Raw genomic sequence first — 20705 nt, forward strand, 5'->3', positions numbered from 1 at the left:
ACTTTCAGGTACCCAAAACTCCTGAGTAAATATTTTTTAAGCAAATTTGCACCTTAATGCTAACTTGAATTACTTTCTTTGATTCTATATACAAGATTTATAGTGCTTTTTTTAAAATTAAATATAAGGTCACACTCCTTGTTATCTCCTATTAAAATGTTCTACTTCATAATTTTCCCGTATATTGAGACATTTTAACTTTGGGCATTAAATTTTAATTATTAAATAATAGAGATATTTTCAAAAAGGTGTCACAAAACTTCTATGTAATAATTACAAATAACAAACTTATTTTGTTATTATACGCATTAGTTATAGGTAAGAAAATACTCCTCCGGTCCTTAATATAGGACCCAATTATTGAGTTGGTTTTGGTCCTAAATATAGAACCATTTCTTATATTTATTAATTTTATCTAAATTACCCCTATGGATACTGTCTCAACCATAATCAAGTAGAAGAAGAAGATGGGGTATTAAGAAAGATGATTATAGTTTTTTAGGAAAAATGTGTCACTTTTCTTATAATTAACTAACTTACCTAACTTCCTTAATATAATCAAATTAGGTAAATGGGTCTTATATTAAGGACCGGAGGAGTATTATATTTCGAAGCATTGGGTATTATTAATATCTTCTCAAATTTCTCTCTGTTTTCTTTTTTTGCCAGACTCAAAATTCTCTCTTATAGCTCTTGAACTCTCAAATTTTATTGAAAGATATTTAAGTGAAAAATCATTCAATGATCTAGGGTATCATTAAATGATTTTAGAAAATAACTTATATTTTAAACCAGAAAAACCTTCTTATAAGTGACATATTTTAAAAACAAGAGAGTATTAATTAATCAAGAGTAAAACTTATGGCAAAAAAAGGCATAAAACTCACAAAAAATCTAACAACAAGGTTGTAAGTTGGAACCCTCAATAACAGATATAATCAGCATGTGAGTTATTGGGGGAAAAGAACTCACAGATTTATGAAGCTCTCAAAGGCTGTGTTTATTCTTCAACCTCGATGTCCCCTCCTTCCCTCTCTCTCTCTCTCTCTGTCCTTGTGACTTGTGAGTTGTGAGTGAATAAATTATAAAGAAGAGTTACTAATTTAGGTGATGACTGATGAGCAACATAATTAAATATGCATGTGCTTCTCTGTGTGTATTTTCTCGTACGTAGGAGTAGGGTTTTGAAATTCCAAGCCTCAAATTGATTCCACCGTAGGAACACTACCTAGTACTGCATATGAATCACTAGTAGCTTCACATGGACTACTCTTAACGTACACCCCCCACACACACACACACAATTAAATTTTAATTTATCTTTAATTTTAATGTCTACAAAATTGAACCGACAGAAACAAAACCCGGTTGGTACTTTCATCATTCATCAGAAGACTATGTGAGATCTGAGAAAGATGCGCTCTCCGCTGGGAAAATAAGAAAGACAACGAAGTATGGAGATGACCTAATTAAGTTCCAATATGTATATATATATATATATCTCTCATGTTCTGCCATTTATATATCTACATTTTCCGTTTACTTTATGAGAAAGTACTCTGTGCATGCATATATTGCAATATAGAGTATATATTTACTGTAGTTAAATTTAGTTACGGAAAGTCAATCTATTCCCGAATTTAGACATTTAAGTTTATATATTTAAATAAATTTTCTGCCACATCAAACTTTACATTTAGTTAAAGAGAAAATTACAATGCTAAGAAAGGAATTTAATTATCCTAAAATCTATCAATAAGTTCATTTCATACTTGTTGCTTGTCATTAAAATTTTTTGATAATCAATTTTGTTTTTAAACCTCATAATAATTCTATCGGTATTAAATTGTAATTTCAAGGAAAGAATACAAAAGAGAATGAAGGACGGTGGAACCTCAACGTTCTTCCCTCCAAACACCGTCCCGCGATTCCCGCTTCTCTCCCCAACACCCGTCCCGACCCAGTTTGGTAAAATTGATGGAAAAAGAATAAGTTCAAAATATCCAATATCTATTATTCTTTCATTAATTAACAATATACTCTTATTTCTCTTTATTATTTTCAATAAATATATTTTCCCCATACAAATACGTACAATAACCAATTTCTTTTTCTTTTCTATTATTTGTACCAAATGAGTCACCCGACCCTAGCCAAGTCATCAACGTGCATAGGATGGAGTGTGTGAGTAAGGCAAGTTTGAGTTCCAATACCATCATGATGTCACTCGTTTGGGTTTAAAATTAATTTTGTTTGCATCTCCCTAATCTAGTCTCCATAAGCTATGTTTGATTATTTTGTCTCATTGTCCATCCTACCTTATTCCAATTAATAAATGAATAACTTAACAAAATAAACATACATTTTATATAAATAATAATTCATTTATAATATATTCTTTTTTTATATACATTTATAATATATTCTAATTGAATAATTTAACAGCAGCCATAGATTATACAAAATTAAACAACAGATATGTAGATTATATATGTATATCACATAAATGGACGAGATCAGAGTTGTGGGCATGACATTGTGAGGGCAGATCGACAAAACTTTGTGTAAATTTAGAACAAATACGCATGGATATTCGACAATATACATACATATGTGTTCCTATCCTTTTTTTTTTTTTTATCAATATTATTATAATGTTATGAGTCACCTGTGATGTGCAGAGTTTGAAAATTAATAAATAACATATTGATGATTGAACCTATCTGTAAAAGATAAATAGTATAGCAATTGCTTTTACCCAAAAATATAGTATAAATTCTTAGAATTTTAACATTGTGACATATATACTTTGTCATCTTCTTTTCGTGAGGCATTTCCAAATATATTATTAAAATTAATTAAAAAATTGTTAAGTCATTAACCACTCTCTCTTAGGATGAAAAAAAACATGAAATCTATCCATATATAGACTGATCCCATATATTGAAGAATAAAACAATGAAACTAGGAAAAACGGGCTTGAAAATGTTTGCTTTGAATAAGGATAAAATCAAAATTAAAATGTAATAAATAATTTTAAAAAGCAAAGGAAGTAAATTGCACTCTATCTGTTTTCAAATATATTCCTTCACTTTTTGACCAAAAAAAAAATATTCCTTCACTTGTTTTCATAAGACACTTTTAACATATCTCACTGAAATTTTTTTAAAAATATCCTTAATTCTCATTAATTTTGTCTTAAAATTTAATTATTTTCTGATTTTACTTTAGTTTAATATATACACATACTTTCTGAAAACATAACAGTCTATATGCAATAAATTAAGAATAATGAAATGAAGGGATGGACTTGTGAAGCGGAAGCGTGACAGCGCACATTCGCGTGTGGCTCCGAACCTAATCGCCTTCTTCACCAACATTCACCTCTCACTCCCCCATCTTTGTTTCACTTCATTCTGAGTAATGGTTTTATAGTAGGACTCTTTTCATAAAAAGAATTTGATCTTTTTTTTTATAAGATTTTATAATAGTTTTAATAAACATTAAATATTTTTGTTCGTAATGTGCTCATATTTTATAAGGATAATGAGAGAGTAGAAATTGATATAATGTGAAAATTTAGTATAGTTGATATGAATAATATTGAAAATTATTTAAATTTTATGACAAACTCAATACTTTTAATTATTTTTATTAGTATGCGTGAATTAGTTAATTAGCAGTATCTTACATTGAAGAGTACTATTTATTTAGATAATTAAAGCCAACTCTCAGAATAAAGAAATGAAAAAAAAAAAGGTAACTGTGTTCCTTTTCATGTTGCATACCTCACATCTTGTATTTTTCCTATGCATGATAAATAATATACTTATTTTTATAATTTACATCTAAATATAAGGAAGATGTTTAGAAAAAAAATTGGGAAAAAATGGATAGAGCCATGAATAATGCGGATTTCTATAAATTTTATATTAATATTAATTGTGCATTTTTATATACATAATATATTGTTCTTAAACTGTTTTCTTTTAAAATTAGCCCAAAGCTCCATGTTCAAAATATTATATATCGTCTCTTCAATAATTTTCTTCCAACTAAAACCATTACTCCTTTAAAGTAATTCAAATTATGATTCCACAACGTATAATAAATGACATAATATTTAAAAAAAATTCATGTGAATCAGAGCAGATTTGTTAAAGTGGCATTTGTTTTTGTGTAACCCACAAAAAGCGGCATTATAATAAGGAATGTAAGCTGCAACCACATTCTATCGTTGAAAAATTTATATCTTTAAGCAATTGATTATGTTGCTGATATAAATCAACACTAATCGAGACAATGTTTTGAGTCAAGATCAATGGTTTAATTGTAGTTAAACTAATATGAATTCAATCATAATTAAAATAATATAGTTTAATTTAAATATAAAAAATACTCAAATATAATCCTGGAAAAAATGATATCTAAATAAAAAAAGCATTAATATCTATGTAGAAATCACCCATTATCCAACTAAAACAGAATTACTAAATTATAAACCTAACGGACTCGTACTTTTAATAACAAGAAAAAGAAAAGTATATTAAGTCTAAACCAATCAATCCTTCAAAAACTCTTGACCGAAATGGTTAAAAGGCGGATTCATTAGTTTACTAATGTGATCAAGTCACTTGAATGGGGTTTAAATAATATCATGAGAATCAAGAGGATTTGTTATGACATAAAACAAACTAATCAAGAGAGAACTTGAAAACAAATAACACAATATAGAAAAAATAAAATTTAGAAAGAAAAATTAATAGTTTATTAGCGAATAAGGCGGTTTATATTTATATTCACGTGGGGCCACTGTACATGGGTGGGGGCGTCCCGGGCCATGACATGAGCCTCCATCTCCAATCTCTGAATCTCTCTCAAAATTAATAGCTAACAAGTCCTCAATTCTCTCATTAGCTGTTTCCTCTCGTATCCCAATCTATATCTCTGCCTTTTCCCAAAATCAAATAATTCACAAACCTCCATTCTTTTCGACCCCTTCTTCTCAGTTCTCACGGAGAAAAGAGAGGGATCTACGGAGGAAAAAGCTCGAAAATTTATGTGGGTGTTTCTCCGGCCACCATGTGGTTCGCCGGCGTTAGGAGAATCTCGTACCGTTTCGTGGTGGGCCTTCTGGTAATCTCCGTGCTGTTCATGTGGGTTTGCTCCCACTCCTGCCGGGTCGAGGCTGCCATTCGAATATCTTCTTCTTCCACAGTGCCGGCGAAAGCCAAGCTTAGCCATGGCGTTTTGGATAACAAGAGCAAGCAGGATCTGGTTCACAAGTACTTCAGAGGAAAAAGAGCTTTTGGTCCGCCCGCCATTAAAACGACACAGAAGGGCTTCGACGACAGTAAAAGAAGAGTCCCCAGTTGCCCAGATCCTCTCCACAATTAATTAATCTCACAAGTAGAATTCCCATCCTTCTCTATCTCCCTCTCTCTTAGTCTCCTTCACCTATCTTTCAATTTTTCGTTCTGTAATTCTTACGAAGCTCATCCAAAATACCCTCGTTTTTCTCATCATATTCTCCCTCGAAACACGTCTCATTATTGTTGATTATGAGGGAAAACCGGGGGTATTTTGGTATATGTGTAGAAAAAAACTATCTTCTTTTCATCAATGGAGGATTCATCAGAAATGGATCATCATCTTATGCTAGCTTGTGTACAGAAGCTGAGAGAGATTGAGTATTAGAGTAAATGTTGGTTTCTTATATATTGCTAGCTAGTGGCCAGAATCTCTGAGACTACTTATTGTGTAAATTTTACTAGCTTTTGACTCCGAGAACTGAGAAGGGGAAGAACAAGAATGGCAGAAGAAATATAGTTGAATATATATATATATATATATGTGTGTGTGTGTGTATCAGAGAGAGCAATTGTTTTTCTGCCTTGTTTTCCCAATGCAGCAATAATTATTTACTTAGCTGGCTGCTGCTTCTCTCACTGTTGCTCAAGTTTTTGAATTGTTCATATCATCAAAAGTGGCAAAAGATTAAATATTTATTCTCAGACTTCATTGAACCTTCCGTGGACACTCTCTATTTCTGGGAAGTGATGATGATGATCTTTTTATATGGATTTGGTAACTTTGGGACACTGTTAGGTATTCTCCAATAAACATCTATATTCATTCTAATTCTCTCTCAATTTTTGGTTCCACCGCCATCATCATCATTACAGCAAACATATATTGGAGATTCTCTATATTTTTCTGCACTTCAATCTCTTCAAATTGTTGACAAAGACCTATAACTCTTTTTATCTAAGGAGTGCTATTGTCCAGCAAATCTTATCCGTTGATTTTCATTGACTTTGCTCTTTTGCCCATACCATATCCGTCCCTATTTACTTGTTCCTGTTAAGAAAACATATATCAAGGAGAAAGCAAAAATCTATGTCTATTATTGGAAACAAGAGGGATGGATGAAGCACTCACTCAAGTTCTAAATATAAGAATTAGTTTATTTTGATTCTAAACTATCAATCTATTTTATTTTTCGAACATTTATAATTTTTTTCAAATTATTTATATTGATTGCACATGGCAAGAATGTCTTTATGAGGGGATAAATTTAACACGAATAATTAAAGATGATTTTTTAAGAATAATTAAAGATGATTAAATCAGTACATATTTTCAATAATTAATTAATTTTATTAATTTTTCAATCTCTCAATTTAGTTGTCTAGTTTTTAGAATGGAAAATGATATATTATGACTCACACGGTCACACCTACTAAATATGTAAATATGGTGGGATTCGAACCCACAACTACAACTCTGATGCAGTGAGGACGACACGCAATACCAATGAGTCAAAGCTTGGTTCCCATAGTTTCTTTTATCAAGGCAACTTGTTTCCAACAAAAAATTAATATGGCTTTTATTAATTTAAAAATAAAAGAATTTTGAAAAAAATATTTTTAAAATTTAAAATTTTAAATCAATTTTGTTCACTACACGTTAATAACAATTGACAACATTTACTTTATAATCATTTCTAATTTTAAATTTGTAGAGGTTTTTTTTTTTTTTGGATTCGCCCTTTAAAAATTGAATAACGAAACATGAAAACAGAGATTAAATTTCACTTTAAAAATACTCGTCAGTATTTGAACACGCAAACATACTTTCTGGCTAGACTCTGCATATCTTGGGTTTATAACGATCTTGGATATGCCTTACACAAAACAAAATTCATATCCTAATATAATATATATATATATATATATATATAAGTAGACACATTGTATTTTTCAAGTATTACACCAACTTCGGCGCAAATCAAACTATTTATATATGAATTGTCACAAATATAGCACCATTTACTATATATATTCACACATATTTTATGTTTTATATCTTAATATTGTGTATTGACTAGATGCAGGTCTCACATATAAGTTACTCATTATATTTAATTAAAATGAATGGCACTATTCATTACTAATAAATAATGTCGCTTTCGATAATATATGTTATGCATTGATATGTCAATTTATTATGTAATGCCTGTAAATGTTATTTCAATTGTCCAATGAGTCACATTTTTAAAAGCATATGTAATGCACACACGTGTAATAACTTTTGACTTTTTAGGTGTGAAATGTTGAGATAAAAGTTTGGAGGGAAAGGAAAAACAAAATCCTTGGTATGATATCCGTTTGTATTATGAAAGAAATTAAGTAATAATTAATGCATGATTAGATTCATATTTGATATTTGTAGCTTTTTTAACAGCATATTGAAAATGAAAGAGCGTTAATTATCATTGTGCCAGCGAACAACATCTAAGAACTCGTTCTTCACGAGCTTCTTGTCATATTGAATTATTGCTGACAACTGTTTTTGTGTTAAAATGCATATAACTAATTAATTAATTAATTAATTAAACAGCCTAATCAGCTTATGTAGTCTTGTCCAGAAAAAGCACATATGACCTAGAGCAAGAAAAATGAGTTTATTATTCCTTGTACCGCATAGTATATACTAGCCAGACATTATCAAAGACTATTAATGATCCTAATATATAGGGAAGACTTTTCACGTTGGTTGTTAGACGGTAGTACATAATTTGTCCAAAATTTATGTCGGTAAAGCAAATGACGTAAGAATTAGAAAGTAATTTTTACATCGTTTTTTCATTTTTTTATGGAATAACCAATTATATTACCCGATGTCTTTCCTGTTAATTATAAGTAACTTATAAGAAAAAAGTTTGGTTTTAAATATAAGTTATTTGAAAGGCTGTTAATAACCAATTTTCAAATTTACCCCTATGTAATTTTCTGAGAAAATTTTTTTAATAAGAATAAATTTGGAAAAGTTTATCAATTTAAGACATTTAATAACTTAGCTGTCATATTCTGTTTATATGTCAGAGTGGGTGAATTAGAATTAGAATACTCTTCCTGTCTTTAATGTAAAATCTAATTAACTAATTTGAGTAGATTAAGAATGTTAATTAAATTATTTAATATGATATGTTTTTTCTAAAATACCATAGCTATATTTTTTAACTTTCTTCCTCTTTCTCCTATATTTGATTATTGTTGAGAAAATATTAATAAATTTAATTTGGAAAAAAAACTTTTGGTAAAATAAATGGATTTTCTTCAAATGAAACGAGACGTAGAGAAAGAGCATATGAAAGTAAGGGAAGTAAAAGTAACAGTAGTACGTATGAATAATACAAGAGTAATATATATTTTCTCTAATCTTTAATATAAGAGCTAGTTAACTAATTTGAGTAGATTAAAAAAACTAGTTAAGTCAGTTATTTATAATAAATAAGTATTGTCTTTCCTAAAATATCTTTGCTCATCAAGTATATTAGCTAGAATTACCATTATTAGAAGGACTACCTTGAAAAAAATATAAATATGAGAGACAGAATATATTAGAATATTATATTTAGAACCAAAATAGAAGTCAAACAAGATTTTATATTAAAGAGCGGATGTAGTATATGTGTGTGTATATATAAATGGTAGAGGGAGTAGAGTAATTTTAGGTGGAGTTTAGTTGCTGTAAACTAGTGTATATTCGGAAAGAATAGCAGCAACCTCATTACACAGTTGTTTTGTCTCTGCTACATACAAAAGTGCGTCAAGACACACAAAAACTGCAGAATTTGTAGCCAACATAGAAAAAGTCTAACTTGGTCGATTTCAAAAGAGCAAAAATGATGACTTTTTGTTTCATCTGCATATTGCACTGAAGCTTTTTATTTGCATCTGTAAGGTCTGAGAGTAAGGAGAAAAAGAGAGAAATTAAAGGGGCTTTTGTGAAGTGTGGGAGTTATCATATTCTGGAATTTTGGGCGTTTATGATTATTATGAAGAGGGAAAGAAGAGATGAGATGGGGTTATCTGTAGAGAGGGACCAGAGGGAAGAAGAGCAGACAAATCGATGTGGGACAGGGCCACGTATTATGCGGCAAAGTACAGGATTTTAATAAAAGCTAGGGCCTCTCATATTTTTGTCTGCTTCTATTTTGGATTTGGAATCAAATTTGACTCTCTTTCTCTCTCATTCTTCATCATTTTTCTTCATTTAATTCACTCCTCCAAATATTTTAAAGATCTGGGTTATATGGGCAGCCAGAAATGGTGTGGTACATAACAATAAGGGCCTCATGGATTATAGATCTGCTTTGGCATTATTTTCAATGGCTCTCTTCGGTCATGCAGATTTGAGTGCTGGAACTGCAAGTGCTGCCATCTGGGCCGATTTCAGAAGAAGATCGATGTGCTTTGAACAAATAGATGTTTACAGTGCATAGCCAGACTATTTCACTGCTTAGCAGATTAACATGTTTGAGAAGTTTTGTCACGTCAAACACAAAATAATGTTTTTTTTTGGCGATTGAATCTGGGTTTTCCGTGATTCACAAACCATATTTTTGTTACAACATACGCATCTCGTGTGCATCTATTACATACTCCTCTGGTCCTAATTATAAGACCCAATTGACTTATTTGAGGAGATTAAGGAAGTAAGTTAAGTTGGTTATTTATAATAAATAAGTGTTGTTATTCCTAAAATCCTTACTAATTAAGTATATTAGTTAAAACTATCATTATTAGAAGGATTATCTTGGAAAAAAATACATAAATATAAAAGAGAAAATGGATTGGGTCTTATAATTAGGACCAAATAAAAAGTCAAATTGGGTCTTATAATAAGGACCGGAGGAGTATTATCTTTAACATAAGAACCACATAATTACTCTGAAAATATTTAAAAAAATTAATTAAATTGGTTATTTGTCACAAATATGTGTTCCTCTTCTTAAACTATCTTCTTCCATCATGCACATTGGATGATTGAAATTATCTCTTAGAACTCCTCATGACTGATAGGGATATTTTGAAAAAAGATGAGAGACAGTGGATTAAGGTTTTATATTTATGACCAAATTCAACCCCAACTAGCTCAACTAGAGGTAGTATGTTTTAATCAACGCTTGCTTCCTATCTATCTCTCATGTTTTATGGAATGATTATTTAATTTTTTATACAAATGAAATGTAAACCAGTCCAACTAAATCATAAGATTTGTCTGATTTTATGAAACTGAATTTCTAAATTCTAAGTCGTGATCATCCTGTTCTGTGATCATGAACAAATTAAAGTGCGAAGCTTTTTCTTGTTTTTTCCCCCTAAGTATAATGAAGCTTCCAATAATAATAATAATAAAACGTGTGAAGCTTGAAGGTTTGAAACTGATAATTGGGTTGGGTTTAGGCCAGCCAGCAAGCTACAAGATATAGGATTTTTTGAGAAGTTTGACCCCTACCTATAATTATAATTTTTTTATTTAAATATTTGAATTTTTGGGGCTTATATTCCATTTTAATGTGTCTTATAATCGGAAAAAAATTTGGAGGAAGAGTCATTTCATTTTTAGATCTAGAACAAATAGGTTCAAGAGATCCGCTTACTCCTACTATCAATGCTTTGGGCCTTCTACTGGGCCACTAAGTGAGTGGGCAATCAGACCAATAATAAAGCCCACGAGATATTTAACTAAATCTAGCCCAGCAGTTTCCTGGGGGAATGGTTACCTAAAATGGGGGATTTGTAACGATTTTTTTTATCAGTATTTTTATTTTTTCAATTAATGCTTCTATTCTATTGATAAATCTTCTTTATAAGATCTGGATATTGGTTATTCATAAGTACTCGTATTAAGTATTAACCAAAAGTACTTGTCCCCATTTGCCTATTTGACCAACAAAATCAAACATCATTAATGTTTTTGATCTGAAAATAACAATAATAACGAAAAAGAAAAATAAAGAACGATGCAAGAAGAAAAAGACACCAAATTTATGACAAGAGATTAAGAGAATCTAGAGGAAAACCATAAGTAGTTTCAACCCACGGCGGCCATAAAAGAACACTTGAGTTTTCCAGTATATGAAAAGAGAACATCAAAATTAAAGAGACCTCAGAAAAACCATGGGCATCGCTTATTCATGTGCCTACCCAATCACACTCTCAAATTTTGCTTATATAGATATAAAAGAAAAACAAACAAATGGTTTGACTTTATTTGATTAAAAGAAAGAGATAATTGATTCCGGATTAAGAAATTTTTACTGGGGTCGCTTTGGGATTCTTTTCCTTTCCATGAGAATTGACCAAGTTAACCCTGGGCTCTTCTGGACGAAGACCTTGGTTGATGGCGTAATATTGTCTTGCATGGAGGGCAACGAAGAAACAAGAGAAACCGAAACGAGTCAGAGGCATTGGCGAAACAGAGACGAGTGGGAAGCCCACAAAATGGCAAAACCACAGCACCACCGAGCTGCCTTATACTTCACCTTCACCTTTGCCTTGTTCTTCACTCACTTTGGTGCCAATAAATAGTGAACTCCAATTAATAACTCACCAGCTACCTACTTACATTCATAGGTCTCAGTCCGTACTCTGTGCCCAGTAGCCACCATGAGACTCAGCTGCAACGGCTGCCGCATTCTCCGAAAAGGTTGCACCGATAACTGCACCATCCGCCCTTGCCTCCAATGGATCCACTCTCCTGAATCTCAGGCCAACGCCACCCTCTTCCTCGCCAAATTCTACGGCCGCGCTGGCCTCCTCAACCTCCTCGACGCCGCCCCGCCCCACCTCCGCCCAGGTGCCCCACTTTTTATCTGTATCTTACTTACATTTATCTCACTTGTCATCTCGATGATCTTCAATTCGGAGGTGTATTTCTGGATTTAGCTGTGTTCAAGTCGTTGCTGTACGAGTCTTGTGGGAGGATTGTGAATCCGGTGTACGGCTCGGTGGGTTTGTTCTTGACGGGGGAGTGGGATCGCTGCCAGGCTGCCGTCGATGCGGTCATGATGGGGTCGGACATCAGCGGCGCCTCCGCCGGTGGCGTGGCGGTTTCGGATTCGCAAGGGGTTGATCAAGGTTTTGTCGCTGCTTGCGATATACGCCACGTGGCGAGAGAAGGGCAGGTTGTGGAGAAGGAGAAGGAGAAAAGCGAGGCGAACAACATGAAAGGGAGGGGGCGGTTCAAGAGGAACGGGAAGGTGATAAAGCCAAAGGCGCGAGTGGGTTGGGTGGACTCGTCGGCGCTGTGGAAGCCGGTTCAGGAAATGTCAGAGAGCGACAGCGTCTTCTCCGGGGAGACCGTCGAGGCCAGCTTGGCGAACCGGGATGGAGATCAAGATGCGGACCGAGCCGGAAAAGCTCCGCTTAATCTGGACCTGAGCCTTGGAGAATACTAGCTAAACCGTGTTTTTTTTTTTTCGGAGTTCAAAGGTTTCTTTTGATAATTAGCCATGTCCTTTTAATGTTTTATAAGTGTTGTTAATTTGCTGCCCTATTTAAAAAAGGATAGGGGTGATTAGAGAGTAAAGGGAAATAAAGGGGGTTTAAGGGAGGGCAACGAATGAACCAAAGCCTCCCTTTTTGCTATAACAGCATCCTCAAATCACTTTTAAACATTAATCTCTGTCGATAAGGTTAAAATCTTTCCAACATTTAAGCATGTGGTGGTGATTAGAGAATCGCATGTGTAATTATCGGAAGATTAAGATCACAAATGTTATTTTATTTTATGTTTTTTAAAGACCGGAACATATGTTATTGAAATAGATTAGGCGAGTCTTGTGAGCTCTGTGCAAGGGTAGGGACGGATTGGGCCCGTTCCAAAGGGATACGGGCTGTATTTTTAACCCGAATGGGACGGATGGATAGTCCAAGTGACCAAGTCTCTATCCGCTATTCGTCCATGCCCGATTTTGACCGGGTAGAATCGAGCCCTCGGGCGAAGGTTGCCCCGAGTCTATTGTGAATTACTCGTATAACAGGTCTAAAGTCGTGGAGGAAATGACATTCCTCGTAATTCATATGTTAAAAATTTTATATGTAGATATATAAATGAATGATTTATATATCTCATAAATAACATGAGATGGCGCTCATCATCTCTTAAGATACAAGTTTGACAAACTCACATTGTACTAGGGCTTTTATTTCAACTTCCCTGTTGGGACGATTAAAAGAGGATTTAAAAAGGGAAAGTTAAAGCAAACAAAAAATCGTAGAATCTCACATATTCGCAAGAGAATCAACAATATTTTCAGACATAACCATCTTGAACCCAGGTGAACTGAGTGTTTTGAAATTTATACGTTAATAGTCTTCCTAGATACTTGGTATTTTAAAGATTCTCTCTAATAAATACTTCTCCGGTCCTTAATATAGGACCCAATTGTTGAGTTAGTTTTGGTTTTAAAATAAGACCCATTTCTCATATTTATCAATTTTTTTTAAATTATTCCTATGGATATTCTCTCAACCATAATCAAGTAGAAAAGGAAGAAGGGGTATTAAGAAAGATTATTATAGTATTTTAGAAAAAACGTGTCACATTTTTTATAATTAACTAACTTACCTAACTTTTTTAATATAATCAAATTAGTTAAATAAGTCTTATATTAAGGACCGGAGGAGTATAATATAATCTTCTCTGGATCTTTTTGCTTAATTTCCCTTGAATTTAACTGTGTCCTTGTAGTCAAATGAAACTAAACAGTTTTCCAACTTATAGCGTGAAGTTGCATGTTGGATTCTTCCAGAGACAATGACATATTAAAATTGCGTAAATTCGTAAATGTACTATAGAGAATAGATATTTTTTTCTTCAATCTAAAGTAGATATGTATATCTGTGTGTGTGTGGCTATATGCTATTAATTAAGAGAATATGTATATAAAAAGCGAGTGTATGTGTTGGTGACGTAAGTAAATCAATGTATTGTCATCTCCTCCCAGCTTAAATCCTTGTTTAAGAACTTTTTTTATTCGGATAAAATTGGCAAGAACAGAGGTATGGAACTTGAGAACATGGGCATTGATGTGGAACACTAATAAAAATGCAACTCGATTGCAAAAACACTGAACAGGTTTCAACTATAAATAATATTATCCAATGACAACCATTTAAATAGCTTTTACAAATCTGTGTATTTTTATAAATGAAATTTCATATCATTTATAAATTAACATTATTAGATTTAAATAGGCCTTAATATCAATGACCTTGTAGTCTAGTGGCACATAATGTTAGGCCATTAATGCCAGTCCATTTGAATTAAAAAAAAAAAAAAGCCCCAATTCAAGCAAAATAAATGATAGGGATTTGATTCAAAATTGACATGATGTGGGGATATAAATGCTTTTTTATTAAATTTACCATAGTAGAAAGAGAGAGAAGAGTAGATCTGAGCTATTGAAATAAAAGAACAAAAGGGGGGCTAATATGTTGCAATCAGGCATTGAAAATTGGGACAAAGGGAGTTGGATTGTAGGGGGAGGAATCCAAATGAAGAAACGTTAAGGAGAGGAAAGTAACATGCCTGGGGGAAGAGGATGAGGAAGAAGGAGGCGGAGGGAGAAAGCAGAAGATGGCACAATCTGAATAGGAAGGTTTATCTGTAAGACCATAGGGGAAGTGACCCCACCACCAAACATGGACCACCTTAATTATTGCCCATCCCTCTCCATTTGTTAACAAAATGACACTTCTCTTATTTAATACAATCCCCCACCATCACCATCACCCCCTCCCTTCACACTCTGAATGATTAATCCATACTTATCCCATAATCCTTGGAGTTTTTGATGGATTATATGAAATATTTTATTGCATAATCCCTTAATCATGTGTTTTGTATCTATTTGTTACTTCAATGGGGTGACAACACCATATATATACACACTAGTTCTCGTCCTTAATGTAAAACCTAATTGATTAATTTAGAAAAATTAAGAAAGCTAGTTAAGTTAGTTATTTTTAGTAAATAAATATTGTCTTTCTTAAAATGTCCTTATTAATTATGTGTGTTTGAATTATAAGTTGATAGTAACTTCTTAACATATGCACCCATTATAAGATTATTTGATAGCAAAATAAATAAATATTAAAAACAAAGTGAATTTGAGTCTTATATTAAGGACTAAATTGAAAGTTAAACTAATTCTTATATTAAGGACCGGAGATAGTATATATATAAAAATTCAGGTCATTTACCTGAAGTTGCTTATCCTTCAAACTTACTACTCTGTTTATTATGTACAAATTTTTCATTCTAAATATAAGTTCGCTCAAAGGATTATTAATAATAAGTTTCAAATTTTGTATTTATTTATTTCTCGGTGGAGACAGATTAGAAAAGGTGGGATCGATTTGTACATGTAGATAGAGCCAGAAAGAAATAAAATTTTAATAAAGATAAATTTATATTTATATTCTATATATATATATATATATATATAGCAAAAGGTTTTTTTTCTCGTATAATTCTAATAACTTTTTCAATCTAATCAAACTAGTTAAATATATCTTATATTAAAAACTGAAGAAGTACTAGTTATGGAAAATATATATATATATCCATTACTGGTTAATCTACATACTCTCCGGAAACATGATATTCATCTTAAATTTGTTAATGTAGCCCAAAATAACATGATAATATCATTTGGACATGAAAAATCCAAAGTTATACCCAATTATTCTCTTCGGATAATTATCACTTTCAATATTTTTCTGAGTTCTGCAATGTAAATTGGGCTATATCTTTAATTCGCTTTCAGAAAGATTTTCTGGATCACTTTTTTCTTTGTTTTTTCTTTAATTCCATGAACCGTGTAATCAAATAATTGTGAAGGATGTGCTTAAAAGGTTTTCAAACAAAAAGGTAGAATAGGGAAGAATTACATATTTTAATGAGTAAGATTGATTTAAAACTTAGAAAATGCAACAACACAAAAAAGGAATTCGCTAAAAAAATTACCTTCATACAAAAGGTGGTAAAATTATTTAATTTAAAAAGTTTTCTATACCAATTGTTGTTTTAACCGATGGAAAAAAAAAGGTTTTTAACGTTCACCGATTATTTACAGAATCGATATGATTAATCATATAATTTATCAATAAAAAGGTCATCGTATTCACTTTTGACACTTAGCTTATATTTCATAAATTATTGTTAAAAATTTATTTTTAAAAAATCTTGTTACCATTCCTAATAAGCAATGAGTATCTTCTAGTAGATAAATTCTTGATACACAAATAAGTGAATAGGTAGTAACTAACAAGTTATTAGTTAAGATAGTAAGCGATCTTGAAAACCCAAATCCCAAAAAAAAAACAAGTGAGCAGCCGGTAAGGGCTAAGCAACTGAAAATATAATGAAAGTATGGTGATTGGTGGGACCAAACTTCACAGTTAATATTTGAAAGTAAGGTGCACCCAGCAACCCCATGTATTTAGCCAGGTGCACCCAGTGGCCTGAAGTAATTTGTGGTGTAAATTTGCCCTCAAAGTAATTAAATTGGTGCACTGGTATCCCATGCTAACAGATCTGTTAATTTGACCGTTAAATTGATGAGTCAGCACAAGTTTGACCAGAAAATCTGACGTGGCATGTCTAATAAGCAGGTGATGTGGAATTTTTTTGGGGTTAAGGTGCATCCAGCACCCCAAAGTATTTTTCCAGGTGCACCCAGTGGCCTAAAGTAATTTATGGTACAATTTTGCCCTCAAAGTAATTAAAATGGTGCACCGGTATCCTATGCTAACAGATCTCTTACTTTAACTGTGAAATTGATGAGTCAGCACAAGTTTGACCAAAATAATCTGACCTGGCATGTCTAATAAGCAGGTGATGTGGAATTTTTTTCGTCTGCCACTGCTTTGTTTTCTCTGTTCAGTAAATGCTCTCTTCGGCTCTTGGAATTTTTTTCAGAGTAAGAAATTTTTTTAGAGATACTCCTCTAGTCCTATTTATAGGGTAGAGAGAAAACATATTTTTTTGTCCTATTTATAAGGCACTGAGAAATTTTTTGTATGGATATACAAATTTAACCCTCATTTATTATTGTATTGACTTTGTTTATATGAGGTATAATGTATATTAAATAGGGATAAAGTTGGAAAGTTATTAAAATTTAAATGAGAGTTAATGAAATTTAGGGTTTTCCTTGGTCTGTGTGAAACATGCTGGAAGTACCTTATAAATAAGACCAGAGGAGTAATATTCAGACAAAACAATGGAATTAACAAGAAAAGCCATGTCATCTACTTATTAGACATGCTAGGTCAGATTATTTTAGTCAAACTTGTGCTGACTTATCAATTTCACAGTCAAAGTAACAAATCTGTTAGCATGGGATATCGGTGCACCATTTTAATTACTTTGAGGGCAAAATTGCACCATAAATTACTTTAGGCCACTGGGTGCACCTGGAAAAATACTTGGGGGTGCTGGATGCACCTTAACCCCAAAAAAATTCCACATCACCTGCTTATTAGACATGCCACGTCAGATTTTCTGGTCAAACTTGTGCTGACTCATCAATTTAACGGTCAAACTAACAGATCTGTTAGCATGGGATACCAGTGCACCAATTTAATTACTTTGAGGGCAAATTTGCACCACAAATTACTTCAGGCCACTGGGTGCACCTGGCTAAATACATGGGGGTGCTAGGTGCACCTTAACCCTTTTGTTTTTGTCCAAAAAGGGTTTATCTTGAAAAAGGACAAAGATTACAAAAATTCAAACATATTGGACACAAGTTTTCACTATTTCATTTGATTAATTATGGGTGATACTCCACCCTAATCTTTATCCAAATCTAGACCCAACACTATCTCAAATTCTCAATCACTTTAATTAGTTTGTTTTACTGAAATCATGCATGTGGCAATTATTTGGTGAAGTCGGACAAAAAACCTTTGGACTTATTGTTCTGTTTAACTGTAGCAGCCCAGATCTGTGAAGATTCATGCTGCTTCAATTTTTTGCACATTTTAATTTAGTCATCGACTTCTGCACAAAGGACACTGCAAAATTATGAAGTACTAGTACTTTACTGTTATATCGGTTGGCTCTTTCCATGTGTGTGTGTGTATACACATACAGGTTCTTCATCTCAGTCATATATCGTCGCTGTCATGTTCAGTAGCCCAGACACAGAAAGGACTTGAAAATGAGAAGCAGCCGTGCTTGTAATAGTTCATAAAAACACTTGATCAATTAATTATTCATACTCATTAATAGTGGAACTGTACATACACATAAAGTTTGGTAGACGGTGGAATATGTAACAAAATATATATATACCAAAATTTAGTGGCAGGGGTAGCTAGTAATTAACTACCTAGCTATGGAGAAGAAAAGGCATTAATTAATTTAATTAAAATAATTTATTTGCTGAGGAAAGGGCAGGAAGAAGGCTGTGGTGCTGCTGCTGCAACTGCAAAAGAGGCCCTCTTCACAAACCTCCCTTTCATTCTGGGTCTCTTCTCTGCATTCAATTTGCGAACCTCGTACCTTATTTTCTTTGAGAACAACCTCGTCCTCCTCTTTTCTCTGTACCTCGACACTCTAGCCTCTCTCCCTCCGTCACCCATCCCTGCCTGGCACCCGTATGTCCCCATTTCTCCATAGTAGGGTTGATGAAGCTCCATTCCACACGCCCCCTGTTTCATTTCAATCACCCCTCTATATTAGTTATCATCAATATTCCAATACAAAATCATCGTAGTATTCATTCTATTATATGCATTGTCTTTTCTAGGTTTTAAGAACTTCGAATGTAAATTTGTGCTGAGAAGGGAGATATATATATACCATGCACTCAGGCCAACACTCGTCGGCGTCCAAGTCTGGTTTGCCACCGGTCGTCCATGGAGATTTCTGGGATGTCCAAGCAGAAATGACTGCTTCGTAGTCCAACTGCAATAATATCTTCCTCTTTCTCTGATTACTATTTGCTTTGACTTCTCCTCCATCGTTTCTCATCTCATTCGCCATATTCAAAGCGACCTTCTTCTCGTCGTCTTCGTCATCCGCTTGTTCACGTGTTGCCGGAGAGTCATAATCGAAGTTCAATTCAAATGGTTCTCTGATTCCGATTTCCATCTCGTCCGTTTCAACCTTACACGGGCTCTCTTCATCTTCCACCTTCACTTTTTCACACCCTACAGAACAATCCCTCGATTCTTTCTCTTTGCTGTCAATAAGCCCCAAATCCTCCATGCCTATACATTCATTCTCTAATCCCCTGCCCAGTAAACTCTCCACATCGGCCGCGAACTGGGCAAGTTCCATTTCAGATGGAAGAAAGCCGTGTAAATTATTGTCCACCCCATTATTGCTTTTGTTTCCCGATGAGACTTTGCTTTCTGTCTGCTTCGTCTCTTTATTGTTGTCGGCCGTCTGATGGTTTGGACCGGGAGTAGCCGCTGTTGCTGCTTCAGCTGAAGTCGCCGACGATGGAGGAGTACGTAGCTCCGTGACGAACGGGTCGAATATGGGTACCCGATAAAGAAGCTGTTCTTCGTTTTCGTCGTGAGAATTGGAATATTCATCGGAACCCACCTCCGGCACAAGATGGAACGGGTTTCTGATCGGTTCGTCTCGCCTTCTGGGTGTTTGATGGGCAGCGGAAGATTGGTTCTTTCCATGTCGAGGCGTACGAGCTTTCTTGGTGATGCCTCGGTGCCACGACGGAGCCAGAGTGAGATCCGCCGTAGGTAAAACGACCACATCGGAGGAGGCGGATGAGGATTTAAACGATGCAGTCTTCAAGCGGAGCCTTTCATGGCGGCGAGCCAATGGATTGGCGGAGTGAACCAGAGAGTCGCAGGACTGGCAGAGGAAAGCATCGTCGGCAGCACAGTACCAGCGAGCGCGCTTCCTTATGCAGTTGTCGCAGGCTCGGGCGGTCTTGCCGCCGACAGCGTGGGCGGCGTTCTTAGCAGAAGTCATGAAAACAGAAGTCAGGATTTGGAGGAGTAGAGTGAAATGGGACGAAGGAAGACGAAGGTGGAGGAGGGAAGTGGGAATTATGAGAGGAAAAAGGGAAGAAGGAAGGGTGACCCACAAGAGGCGCTTTTGCAGTATAAGTAAGAGAGAGAGGGGTTGCACTTTTGGTCACAGTAAAGGTGGTCCCAGGCCTTATCTGGTTTGTGATTGGTCGAAGGGGGAAAGTTGATCCTAAACTCTGTGTTATGATTGGGTAAGTTTCTAATCACAAGGATTTCTGGTGGTGACCCACTTGGCCCCCCTTATAGCATCGCCATGGCACTCCCTTCTCCCCCATCTTCTAAGTTATAAACACACACACTCCTCTGCCTCTCTCCTCAAGGTCTTTAAACAACAGA

At 34.0% G+C, this 20705-nt stretch overlaps 3 protein-coding genes across 3 annotated transcripts; 2 read left to right on the forward strand and 1 right to left on the reverse strand.

Annotated features, from left to right (window-relative positions):
• The first annotated feature begins 5082 nt into the window (after positions 1–5082).
• Positions 5083–5397, forward strand: LOC114726193 (CLAVATA3/ESR (CLE)-related protein 27-like). The gene has a single exon (XM_028912765.1). The coding sequence runs from the start codon at positions 5083–5085 to the stop codon at positions 5395–5397; it is 315 nt and encodes a 104-aa protein (XP_028768598.1).
• A 6563-nt stretch (positions 5398–11960) lies between these two features.
• On the forward strand, positions 11961–12751 carry LOC114726195 (LOB domain-containing protein 40-like). Its single transcript, XM_028912766.1, has 2 exons — positions 11961–12150; positions 12240–12751. Exons 1-2 carry the CDS (start codon positions 11961–11963, stop codon positions 12749–12751), a joined length of 702 nt encoding a protein of 233 aa, XP_028768599.1.
• A 5842-nt stretch (positions 12752–18593) lies between these two features.
• On the reverse strand, positions 18594–20410 carry LOC114726192 (zinc finger protein CONSTANS-LIKE 16-like). The gene is made up of 2 exons (XM_028912764.1): positions 19171–20410; positions 18594–19019 (listed from the first exon to the last, which is right to left on the reverse strand). The coding sequence occupies exons 1-2, from the start codon at positions 20308–20310 to the stop codon at positions 18744–18746; spliced, it is 1416 nt and encodes a 471-aa protein (XP_028768597.1). The 5' UTR covers positions 20311–20410; the 3' UTR covers positions 18594–18743.
• Positions 20411–20705: the final 295 nt, after the last annotated feature.

The sequence above is a fragment of the Neltuma alba genome, unplaced genomic scaffold, assembly GCF_004799145.2.
Source record: "Neltuma alba isolate B1F8T4 unplaced genomic scaffold, ASM479914v2 tig00012346_pilon, whole genome shotgun sequence".
Classification (NCBI taxonomy): Eukaryota; Viridiplantae; Streptophyta; class Magnoliopsida; order Fabales; family Fabaceae; genus Neltuma; species Neltuma alba.

Excerpts from the sequence above, each read along its gene's own strand:
- LOC114726193 (XM_028912765.1), top strand. The coding sequence starts at position 5,083 with ATGTGGTTCGCCGGCGTTAGGAGAATCTCGTACCGTTTCGTGGTGGGC.
- LOC114726195 (XM_028912766.1), top strand. The coding sequence starts at position 11,961 with ATGAGACTCAGCTGCAACGGCTGCCGCATTCTCCGAAAAGGTTGCACC. Across the intron at positions 12,151-12,239 it reads CCCGCCCCACCTCCGCCCAG|CTGTGTTCAAGTCGTTGCTG; the intron begins GTGCCCCACTTT and ends TTCTGGATTTAG.
- LOC114726192 (XM_028912764.1), bottom strand. The coding sequence starts at position 20,310 with ATGACTTCTGCTAAGAACGCCGCCCACGCTGTCGGCGGCAAGACCGCC. Across the intron at positions 19,020-19,170 it reads AGTGTTGGCCTGAGTGCATG|GGGGCGTGTGGAATGGAGCT; the intron begins GTATATATATAT and ends GAAATGAAACAG.